At 37.1% G+C, this 12,668-nt stretch overlaps 1 protein-coding gene across 3 annotated transcripts in view; it reads left to right on the top strand.

The window, feature by feature from the left end:
* Positions 1–12,668, top strand: part of PTPN4 (protein tyrosine phosphatase non-receptor type 4) — a 219,305-nt gene that overhangs the window by 184,631 nt on the left and 22,006 nt on the right. For all 3 annotated transcript variants that reach the window (XM_059166618.1, XM_059166620.1, XM_059166621.1), the window contains 4 exons: positions 3,581–3,737; positions 7,682–7,848; positions 8,893–8,983; positions 9,067–9,128. In XM_059166618.1, the coding sequence (XP_059022601.1) occupies positions 3,581–3,737; positions 7,682–7,848; positions 8,893–8,983; positions 9,067–9,128 (477 nt within the window). The remainder of the gene's footprint in view (positions 1–3,580; positions 3,738–7,681; positions 7,849–8,892; positions 8,984–9,066; positions 9,129–12,668) is intronic.

Raw genomic sequence — 12,668 nt, 5'->3', positions numbered from 1 at the left:
GTTGGCTAAATCTCTTAAATTGCTGGGAAGTTCGTTTTTATTTCTAGTAAATAGGAGTTTTTTAAAAACCCTTGTTTTTGTAAAGAAGCTATATATAACTGAAAGTGTTTCTAAAGTTTTAAAAGATTCTGTCAAAATAACTCCTTCAAATAGCAAAATGTAGACAGTATAATATTTGTTTTTCTTTTTTGTTTGCTTTTTTTTTCATTTAAAATTGTTTATCTACAGTCTATGTGCCTATTTTTTGTTTAAAAAATTTACTTTAAATAGAAATGATACCTGTGTTTTCCCTATAGAACAGTTTTTAAATTTTTCACTGAAACATATTAAAGAAAAATACTATATTAAACATTTTAAACAAAAGTATAGGGAAGTCTAGGTACCCATTATGATGAACCCGTCTGTACCCTTCATTCACCTTTAGCACTCAAGAACTTTCTGCTCATCATAAGGATAACTCTTTAATTGTGGATGTGTTATCTTTACTACTTGTGTATGTAACAAATACTACTTTCAAATTCCCATTTATGTTGTTGCCTACTTGACCTAAATGGTCTTCAAGGACTTTGCAATCAGCACCTTTTATCATTTACCTGTCTCTCTGTCCTAGGAAAGGTATAGACCAGCACCCTGAGAGAAAAAGGCCAGTTATACTTTCTTTGGTGCTTCACGGCAACCTTAAAATTAGTTTGAAGATCACAGTCAAGACTGATCAGGGATATCATGATACATAGTTTTGGTTCTGGTTGTTAAGGACTTTGTTGGTTGCAAATAACAGAGTACTCTACGATATCCCTAGCTTGAGCATAAATACAAAGTCGTACCCCTAATCATATAGCTGTAGAGTTTTCTCACAAAACCCAAGGATAGGATTGCCATCAGATCTTTAGGGAAAACAACAACAACAACAAACTTTAAAATGAACATCAGGACTCTAAATATTTCATCTCTAGTTTTTTGCATGTTCCATTTTTCTCTCACTGCAAACCAATTTGTATGGGAATCAGCCTCATCTCTCTCGCTCCTCTAAATGAAATTCAGTCTAATAAAAAGAGTGCTCTTAGTAACAGATTCAGGTTAGTCCTATAATATCACCTGCATCTCTATTGTGACCTGTGACCTCTGCATCTCTACTAAAGAGAAATTGTATAGCTACCATTAGTCTCCTCAGTTGAAATGATGGGCTAATAGTAACTTCCAGATTCATATATTACCAGCCCAGCCACCTAGAGGGATTAAACCTCAGTCCAATTTTACAGACTCCTGGGAAGTAAGTCCTTCACAGATCCAGCTCATAGCAAATGTCCACTTTTCAACAAATCACTTGTGGGCAGTGGGGACAGGATAGGGGTATGATGTATAAAATGCCTCCTGAACCTATTCTGTATGTGAAGGATGGGGACATAGATAGAGGAAATAGTCAAAATTATTTATTAGTACATACTTAATGGGAAATATGTATTTGGGACAGACTACAGATGAGAAGATTAAAGATCGCTAATTCTCACCTGTAGATAATGTCTAAAATAGAAAATTAAAGGGGCACCTGGTGGCTCAGATGGTTAAGCATCTGCCTTTGGCTTGGGTCATGATCTCTAGGTCATGGGATCGAGCCCCGTGTCTGGGCTCCTGGCTGAGCAGGGAGTCGTCTTCTCCCTCTCTCTCTCCCCCTGCTTGTGCTCTCTCTGTTTCTCTCTCAAAGGGATAAATAAAATCTTTAAAAAAATAAGAATAAAATTAAAAAACTGAAGAAAACACAAAATGAGGATGTTATTTAGAGATACCAAACTAGATACAAAAGATGTAGGTAAAATGTTGAAAGAAGTTGCCTGGCGTGGGAGAATGGTACAAAGGAGTACAAGAAATTGTTTCTTGTCTTAGTAATCTTATAGACCTATTCAGTTTTCTGAGCTGTGTGATGTATAACTTTACTAAAAACAAATTTAAACTCTGTTTTTTTAAATCAAATACATATCTTTTGACCCACTTATTCCACTTTTAGCAGTTGCCTCTAATGGAGAATTTGGACTAGGAAACAAAGGATACACAAGGATGTTCATTGTAATATTGTTTATAATAAAGATGGGATGACCAAAATGTACCTCATTAGAGTTGGTGAAATAAATTGTATGCTACTTTACAGCTATTGAAATGATGAGTGATGTAGCTCCATATAAGTATGGAAATATATTCATAAGATAGCATTATAGAAAATGCAACAAGAGGAAATCAGAGAGGGAAACAAACCATAAGAAACTTAATCATATGAAACAAACTGAGGGTTGCTGGAGGGAAGGGGAGAGGGCATAGGGCAACTGGGTAATGGACATTAAGGAGGGCACGTAATATACTGAGCACTGGGTATTATATAAAACTGATGCATCAATGACCTCTACCTCTGAAACTAATACATTGTATGTTAATTAATTACATTTGCATTTGAAATGAGTAAATGATGGAAAATGCATATTGTTCCACATGTATATTTGATCCGGTTTTTAATTTTTTTTAATTTTTAATTTAATTTTTTTTTAGAGGTGGGGGTAGAGAGAGGTGAAGGGAGGGTGAGGGAGAGAAAGAATCTTAAGCAGGCTCTACACTAGAAACACTGAGAAATAAAGTGTTCTTTATCCTTGTGGAAACTTACAACAAGTACTTTGAACAGTGGAATGTTGCCCTTTTTGTCATATAACTTAAAATACAGTGGAGGCGCTTTTCTTATGTTGGCAAATTGTCCAGATCGTTTTTAAATTTGAATTCACTTCCAGCATTTTATCAGTGCATTTTCAGTGTTGTGAAATGTGACCACCAAATTCCTTTCAGTGCCTGTCTGGAGGCTCTCTAACAGTAATTGTGTCAGTATCTCCACTGTCAGTGGTTTATGTTCAGCTTGAATTTTATTTCCACCACTATCACTCTTTTGTTTCTTTGCTGTGTTTTTTAACTTTTCTGGCCAGTTGCCTCTTTAGATTTACATGGGTTTGTCCCTGGGAGACAAGGAGGTGATGCAGATACCTGCTTTGCTGTCTCTGCATGAGCTGAGTAACAGAGGCACAACAACAGATCACCTGCAGATTTTGAAAGAAGTGATGTGATTGGTCGCTGATCGTGATGTGTATCTGTTGTCTATGTAGTGATTTGTGGACTCGTGAGCTAGTAGCAAAGCTCGTACTTTATACAGGTTTTCACAATTAATGTGTTGTGGTAACTGTAATTTGAACTTCGTTGGGAGACTGGTATTATTTAACTGAACTGTAGTAACTGCAATTTGTACATACCTGGACAGTTGGAGAGTAAGGGCTGCCACTGTCTATGCACCTCGAGGCCATTAGTCTTATCTGTATATCTAGGCATTTAATAAGGCATCAGGGGTAAAGCTGTTGAAAGAAAAAGGAAGAAAAGTAGAAGCTTCATGGGAAAGCTCGATTTCTGCTTTTTACAAAGAGATGAATAAATGGATAGATGCTTTTCTTTATGTACTTTTTGTTCTCCTGCTGTAGAGTCTATAAAAATTAATTCCTGTCCTTTATTTTCAGAAAGCTATGTGCACATCTGAAACCTTATTTATGTTACATTACAGGCTGACCTCTGTGTCCCTCGATTGAATGAAGGGGACCAAGTTGTGCTGATCAATGGTCGGGACATTGCAGAACATACCCATGATCAAGTTGTCCTGTTTATTAAAGCTAGCTGTGAGAGACATTCTGGGGAACTTGTACTCCTGGTTCGACCTAATGGTAAGTACTCTATGCAGCACTGAGTATTTTTATAATCTGTTAGTGTTTGTTACTAGACAGAACAACCAGGGTGGGCTTTTTAAAACATAAGTAATGTCATGCAGTGTCCTGCTCAAAGCACAGTGTCTTCTATTCACACTTGGATTAAAATGGAGATCTTGGCCACTTAACCTACCACAGTCTTGCTCACTCTATTCTTTGCTGGCTTTTTTTGTTTGTTTGTTTTTCCTTCTCCCTAAATCTTGATTTTGATATGACTTTTACCCTCACTTCCATCAGGTCTCTGCTCAGTTGCCATCCCTAGAAAGTCCTCTTCTGAATACCATAACTAAAATGGCCTCCCACTTCCCTCAGTTGCTTTAGTAGTGGTAGGTATGCAGCAAACACGTTACATAGATGAGTATATTTTGAACCACTTTTAGAACACTCTGTAACAAGCTGTAGTTAAAGCATTTTTAAAAATCCTGTCTTTGGGGGCGCCTGGATGGCTCAGTCGTTAAGTGTCTGCCTTCAGCTCAGGTCATGATCCCAGGCTCCTGGGATCGAGCCCAGCATCGGGCTCCCTGGTCTGCAGGAGGCCTGCTTCTCCCTCTCCCATTCCACTTGCTTGTGTTCACTCTCTGGCTTTCTCTTTCTCTGTCAAGTAAAATCTTAGATAAAACTGATAATAACTTAATTTAAAAGAAAAATAAATTTGGGGGCACCGGGTGGCTTACTGGGTTAAAGCCTCTGCCTCGGCTTGGGTCATGATCCCAGGGTCCTGGGATCCAAGCCCCGCATCGGGCTCTCTGCTCAGCAGGAAGCCTGCTTCCTCCTCTCTCTCTGCCTACCTCTCTGCCTGCTTGTGATCTCTATCTGTCAAATAAATAAATAAAATCTTTTAAAAATAAATAAATGGGAAAACTCAATCAATCAATAAAATAAAGTAAAAATCCTGTCTTTGTTGGCAGGAGACAATGCCAGTAGCCTAATCATGTCATTTCTTATCTGGACAGCCAATTTAATTCAGAGCCAGAGTCCCAGGTTTGTAGAAGCTTTAATACCATGCACTCTAGCTGTTTTGCTTATTGCCTGAGTTTCCTCTACAACAGCTTCAACATCATCCTGGCAGCGGACAGCACTCAGTGACTCCTAAAGCAGGTCACTTTCCCTGGGTAGCCTAAACATTTAATTGAACTAAAAATTCACCTTCTTTCAGTCTCTTTGTTCCTAATTCTGTCCCTTTGGACTAATCAGAATAAGTTAAATCCCCCTTTCTCCAGTTTAACAATCCCACATCCTTCAGCGTTCACAGGGCATTGTTTCAAGTTTCCATAACACTTTATCAGTCCCCTCAGAGAAGAATTCTTACATGCCTATATCCCAGCACTTAGACACATTCTTCTAGTTTTGTTCTGAACAGTTTGCCAGTAATCATAGTTTCAGCCATAAGAGTAATTATTGGTTAATACCTTGCTACCAGTTGTTGAGTATATACCATAAGGATGTAAAATATAGTTAAAGTCGACCCATTCCCTACCCCACCACACCCAACCCTGCAAAGTTTTCCAGGAGAGTTCATTTTATTTATTTATTTATTTATTTTTTAAAGATTTTATTTATTTATTTGACAGAGAGAAATCACAAGTAGATGGAGAGGCAGGCAGAGAGAGAGAGAGGGAAGCAGGCTCCCCGCTGAGCAGAGAGCCGGACGCGGGACTTGATCCCAGGACCCTGAGATCATGACCTGAGCCGAAGGCAGCGGCTTAACCCACTGAGCCACCCAGGCGCCCCAGGAGAGTTCATTTTAAAAAGAAAAATACAGAACTCATTTTGTCTCTTGGGCACAAACAGGCATTTTCATTTTATGTTCTCTACTTTGTGTTTTTCTGCTTTCATGGTCTGGAATTGGCTTTCTGAGAAAATTCAAAGGACTTCAACAGAACATTCTATTTTGACTCCTTTATTTAGACCTGAATTTTAGGTGATTCATTATCAGGCATTTTCTGTCACATAATGCAACTTAAATTTTATACTAAGGATAATATTCTCTAAATTTTGTTTGTTCCATTTTCTTTTGATAACAGATCTTAAGGAACTTAATGCTAAGTTTTACACCTGGACTATTTTGTATATTCTCATTTAATCTATACAGCCATCTAATGAGATAGATATATTATCCCCATTTTATAGTTGAAGTCACTTTAGCACCAGGACATTCAGTTATCAACTCACAAATTAATGATTTACACAGAACCAGAATATGAACAAAATTCCATATAATGGAAAAGGCATGTCTTTTTGCAGTTCCAAATCACTTTATTTATACTTTAAATTACAAGCGGAAACCTCCTAGGGCAAAAGATCTTTCTTTTCTCCTTTCCTGCAAAAGATCTTTCTTCTTTCTTGCAAAAGATCTTTCTGTTGTTTGTTGTCAGAATCTGGACTGGGGGGTTGCCTGGGTGGCACAGTTGGTTAAGTATCTAACTCTTGATTTCCGCTCAGGTCATGATCCCAGGGCTGTGAGGTGGATATAGCTCTGTGTGGGGTTCAGTGCTGGGGTAGAGCATGCTTAAGGTTCTTACCCATGCACTCTCTCTGACCCTTCCCACTTCCGTGTGTGCGTGCTTTCTCTAAAAAAGAAAATATCTGGACTAGGACCTGTATTTTCTTTCAGTTTGAGTCTGTCATGTCCCTTTTTATTTAAAACAATGTATAATCAGACTTTAAAACTGTATTTACAAAAAGTACCAAAAAACCAGACAGCTTATTTTTCTGGTTTTTTTTTTTCCTTTAAATCTCCTTCTTAGCCTGCTTCTCCCTCTGCCTCTGCCTGCCTCTCTGTCTGCCTGTGCTCGCTCGCTCTGTCTCCCTCTATCCCTGACAAATAAATAAATAAATAAATAATCTTTTAAAAAATAAAATAATAAAAAAAAATAAATCTCCTTCTTAGACAAAATGCAATCATACTTTTTTTTTCTTTTCATTTTTCTTTTCAGAAGTTTATTCTTCTCAAAAGTGCACACATCTGAACAGGAACCAGATGTCTTAAGCATGGGCAAAAGAGCCCCATAGCTTGGTTCTACTCTGGCTGTCTTTCAGCTTTTGCCCTTAAATCTGCGGGGATCAGGATTTTGTGGGACCAAGGGGTATGCCAAGCCATCACTTGTGACCACTCCTGCTTTTCTAGACCACATCATTTCGACTGTCAGTTCTCTGTCCAGATAGCTCTGATCCCACTTCTTGGGGTGGGATCCCATTCTTCCAGGGGTGGATCACATGGTGTGTATACCCCAAGGCCAGCAGGGTAGCTAAGAGGCAGCAGTTTTCAGAGGAGTGGAGTACAAGCTTACATAGGGCTGGTAAGTTCGCACATATTTTCATATGCTCCTGTGTTAAAGAATGGAGTTCAGGGTGGGAAAAAAAGTAAGGCAGAGTACAGGCCAAGAGTTTGGCGTCTGGTACTTTTTGTTCTCCTGCTGTAGAGTCTATAAAAATTAATTCCTGTCCTTTATTTTCAGAAAGCTACTACCATGATCATGTATTCTGGCCTCCCAGGTTTTGTAGATGTGTCGAAGGTTTTGTTTAGCACTCTATTCAAGTTATTTGTGTCTTTTCATATCTGGATGTATGGTATATAGGTCTCTGTTTCTACTTTTAATCTAGGTCCAAAATTTAAGGGCAGGTCTGTTCTGAGCTGCTTCTTGGCAGCTCCTCTTTTTCTAATTGTCTCATCAAGTTACAGACATTTTCAGCAATATGGCCAATGACATTTCTTTTCCCTAAAGGTGTACAGCAAAGTTTAACTTAACAGCCACTTTGTCCCTTACACAGTGACACCAGACTCTGATCTGATGAATTCTTTTTCCTGACACAGATGAAAGAACACATCTAGTAAATTCTTTTTGCCAGTTGATTAAGATTCCCATGTGGCTTTTTTGTTTCTGTTTTTGTTTTTTTTTTAGCTGTATATGATGTAGTGGAAGAAAAGCTAGAAAATGAGCCAGACTTCCAGTACATTCCTGAGAAAGCCCCACTAGATAGTGTCCATCAGGATGACCATTCCCTGCGGGAGTCAATGATACAGCTAGCTGAGGGGCTCATCACTGGAACAGTCCTAACACAATTTGATGTAAGTAATATTGTATAGAAGGGATGTTGGGCCATATTTTCTAATTAATTTCATGGTCTCTTAACTGCCTAATCTATCGTTTATAATTTATAAACTAAAATGGTATTCTGTGATATATTTGACATAAAAACATGTTCTGAAATACATAGTCTTAAACATTGCTCCCAAAATACTAGTTGTAGTTATATAAATATCTATTTAAAAGAGAGGAATAGGAGATTTTATGCCTGTCATCAAACTAAAATTTTTTCTGTGATTCAGTAGCTATTTTTATGAAAGGTGGCAGATGAAGATAGGTTATGGTAGAGCTAAAAATCCTGAGTTAAAAGAAAATAACTTTTGTACCTCATCATATTTCATCCTTCTCTAATTTTTGTGTCTAGTTGGTGATCATTAATATTTGTTGCTCTAAAATATGTGCTATTGGTAAGTGACTGTAAAACATTTGTGACTGTAAATCATTTGGAACCTGTCAGTTTTTCTTTTAAGACTTTCTTCATTCCAGGCACCAGGCTGCTCAGATGGTTAAGCATCTGCCTTCTGCTCAGGTCATGAACCCCCAGTCTGAGATCGAGTCCAAGTTGACTTGGGCTCTCCTCAGCAGGGAGCCTGTTTCTCCCTCTGCTGCTCCCCCGCTTGTCCCCTTCTCTCTAATAAATAAATAAAATCTTTAAAAAGAAAAAAAAAGAAGTTCTTGGTTCATATACTATGTAAACCTCTCCAAATTAAATGGGACCTAAATGTTCTCTGCAGATTTGCTATTCATAACTTCAGGTACTTTTCTGTAAGCAAAATTGTTTTCAATTGTTTTATCATTTAAAAAAATACAATATATAATTCATGTCAGAAATTGTGTAGAATTCAGCTTCGCAGATTTGGTGCAGTTTCCTACTAGCCTAAGGTACATCATTTTATGGATGAGGTATCCTAAGGAAAAAACAATGCTTGTTGTTAGCATAGAAATAATCCTGAAAAACAAAACAGAATCTCTTAATGGCTTGCTGGACTCACCTTATATGCCCCCTCCTTTTTTCCCCCCCCCAGCAACTATATCGGAAAAAACCTGGAATGACAATGTCTTGTGCCAAATTACCTCAAAATATTTCCAAAAATAGATACAGAGATATTTCGCCTTGTAAGTACCTACTATCTCTATTTGTTAAGGTTAATCTTTTATCATAACTTTATCAAAACATTCTTTCTTTCAATTTTTTTCAGATGATGCTACACGGGTCATTTTAAAGGGTAATGAAGACTATATCAATGCAAATTATATAAACGTAAGTTTATTTTTATTATACCTTTGTCATTGGGAGTTGGAGGGACTACTGTAAACTTTGAGGTTCCTTTTAACCTTGAGAGAATATTAACACTTTCAGATACTTAAAAATAGTATAAAATTAATGTTAAAAAAATAGTTTGGTACTGGCATATTAGCATATGCTTTGAGCCGTGGAATAGAATAGTCCAGAAATAGGCTGAAATAATTGCTAGACTTTTGTTTATGGTGGAGATGGTCTTTTAAATCATTGAAGATAAAAATAGATTATCTAGTGAATGGATTGAGTAATATATCTAGATGTAATCTAGACTATATCATTGTTAGGAGGTTTTCCTTCCCTTCTAGTGGGATAAAAGGATTACTAACTTCTTAACTCTGCAATGTAGAAAATTTCAAACATACAAAAGTAGGAGAAAAGTACAATGAACCTTCATATATATATCACTCAGTTCAACAATTGTCAACTGCTCATGCCCTTACACATCCAGGTTGTTTTGAAACAGATCCATGATTCATATCATTTATCTATAAAGACTTCACCTACTCACTCTTGATGTAACAGATTTTAGATGTATCAAAATATAAATGTTTAAAAAAAATGGAATCATGTAAGTACCTGGAGGAAATCTATGAGAATGGCTTAAAATCCCAGAAAGGGAAAGACTTTCAACTCTTGTCTAAACTCACAAAAAGAAAAATGCAAATCAAAATTGGAAGGAATTGCTATTTTTCACCTCTTAGACTTGAAATAATCAAAGAGTGTAACAATATCATTTACAAGTGTGTTTCCTTTATCTGAAATCTTGGGGTCAAATATACTTTAGGATTCAGAATCTTTTTTTTTTTTTTAAAGATTATTCAGCAGCTATACCATAGCCTGTAATAAGTAACATCCCTAGCAGATTATGAGACATTAACCTGTAATCTGTGTATTGAAACTCAATAGCAAACTGTTTATACTCCATAAAGACTATAAGTAGCCTTAGATTAGTCAGATACTGCTGTCAGATGGTCCAGATTAGGTCAGGTGTACCCAAAACAGGCCAAACTTACACTTCAGAGTACAAGGAGTGTGGATGAGAGAATATCAGTATATTAAGGAGACTATCAGGGAATAAGCATTCCTCATACATTGTTGGTGGAAGTATAAATAGGTACAGCCTCTTCAGAGAGGTAACTAACAAAAATGTTAAGTTTACAGAAATATTCAGTGCAGCTTTGTTTATGGTAGCAAATAGATTACCAGCAACTTAAGTGTTCATTAGATAAATTATGGAATACACAGAGCCATGAAAAAATAAAATTTTAGGGGCATCTGGGTGGCACAGTGGGTTAAGCCTCTGCCTTCAGCTCAGGTCGTGATCTCAGGGTCCTGGAATCGAGCCCCACATCGGGCGCTCTGCTCAGCAGGGAGCCTGCTTCCCCCTCTCTCTCTGCCTGCCTCTCTACCTACTTGTGATCTCTGTCAAATAAATAGATAAATAATAAAAATAAAATTTATGTACTTTAAAATAAAATTTAAAATAAAATTTTTAAAATTTTTAAAAATAAAATTTTATGTACTAATGTGATATCTCAAAGATAAGGCATAAAAAGAGAAACAAGGTGCAGAACAACATTATAAGCTACTTTTTATGTTTTACAGAAAACAGTTTTGCATTTACATTTGTGTGCTATATAGAGAGTATCTCTGAAAGGAAATACTAGAAATTAGAAAAAAAGGATTGCTTTCCTAGGTGTGAACTGGAGGCTGGGAATAGGAAGGAAGAACTTTTTACCTGTTCACTCTTTAGTATTCTTCTAGTGCCATGGTGCATGTGTCATCTTACTTCTTTATTCATTAAGTCTCAAAATGTAGTAGGATGATGACTCATCTCTTTCTGAAAATAATGAATTTAAAATACTTCTTTGATATTTTTACGTGTATTATATATATGTAAAATCTGAACTAAAACAAAAGGCAGAAATTTTGCTCCTTGCAAATTTTACCAATAAGGTGTTTAGAAACAAGTATTTTTATTTCTGTACCAAGTCTCTGCCTTTAAAAGAGGGTTTTCTCCAGATGGCGAACAGACACATGAAAAAGTGCTCCATATCACTCGGCATCAGGGAAATACAAATCAAAACCACAATGAGATATCACCTCACACCAGTCAGAATGGCTAAAATCAACAAGTCAGGAAATGACAGATGCTGGCGAGGATGCGGAGAAAGGGGAACCCTCCTACACTGTTGGTGGGAATGCAAGCTGGTGCAGCCACTCTGGAAAACAGCATGGAGGTTCCTCAAAATGTTGAAAATAGAACTGCCCTATGACCCAGCAATTGCACTATTGGGTATTTACCCTAAAGATACAAATGTAGTGATCCAAAGGGACACATGCACCCGAATGTTTATAGCAGCAATGTCCACAATAACCAAACTATGGAAAGAACCTAGATGTCCATCAACAGATGAATGGATCAAGAAGATGTGGTATATATACACAATGGAATACTATGCAGCCATCAAAAGAAATGAAATCTTGCCATTTGCAACAACGTGGATGGAACTAGAGCGTATCATGCTTAGCGAAATAAGTCAAGCAGAGAAAGACAACTATCATATGATCTCCCTGATATGAGGAAGTGGTGATGCAACATGGAGGCTTAAGTGGGTAGAAGAATAAATGAAACAAGATGGGATTGGGAGGGAGACAAACCATAAGTGACTCTTAATCTCACAAAACAAACTGAGGGTTGCCGGGGGGAGGGGGTTGGGGAGAAGGGGGTGGGATTATGGACATTGGGGAGGGTATGTGATTTGGTGAGTGCTGTGAAGTGTGTAAACCTGGTGATTCACAGACCTGGGGATAAAAATATATGTTTATAAAAAATATATGTTTATAAAAAATAAAAAATTTAAAAATAAATAAATAAATAAATAAATAAATAAAATTTTTTAAAAAATAAAAAAAAAAGAGGGTTTTCTTTTTTCTCAAGATTTTATTTATTTATTTGACAGAGAAATCACAAGTAGGCAGAGAGGCAGACAGAGAGAGGAGAGGGGGAAGCAGGCTCTTTGACAAGCAGAGAGCCCAATGCAGGGCTCGATCCTGGGACCCTGGGATCATGACTTGAGCCATACATAGGCAGAGGCTTTAACCCACTGAGCTACCCAGGCACCCTAAAAGAGGGTTTTCTATAAAACTGCTCTTAAACCTCTAAGGGTGCTTTGGAAAAAAATAAAAGATATATAATACTGAGAAATTTCTTCTACAGATAAATTATTAATAAAGATAGTGGGGGGGTTGTTCTTTTTCAAATTTAATTTAAATTCTAGTTAACATATAGTATAATATTGGCTTCAGCAGTAGAATTTAGTGATTCATCACTTACGTGCAGCACAACAGTGCTCATTGTAACAAGGGCCCTCCTTAATACCCATCACTCATTTAGCCTCTCCCCCCCACCTCCCTCCATCAACCCTCGGTTTTCTATCATTAAGAGTCTCTTATGGTTTGTTTCCCTCTTTTGTCTTTTTAGGTAAAGGCTTATTT

The sequence above is a fragment of the Mustela lutreola genome, chromosome 3 (genome assembly GCF_030435805.1).
Source record: "Mustela lutreola isolate mMusLut2 chromosome 3, mMusLut2.pri, whole genome shotgun sequence".
NCBI lineage: Eukaryota > Metazoa > Chordata > Mammalia > Carnivora > Mustelidae > Mustela > Mustela lutreola.
The sequence above is the reverse complement of the archived record's forward strand: the minus strand, read 5'-3'. Positions and strand labels throughout refer to the sequence as shown.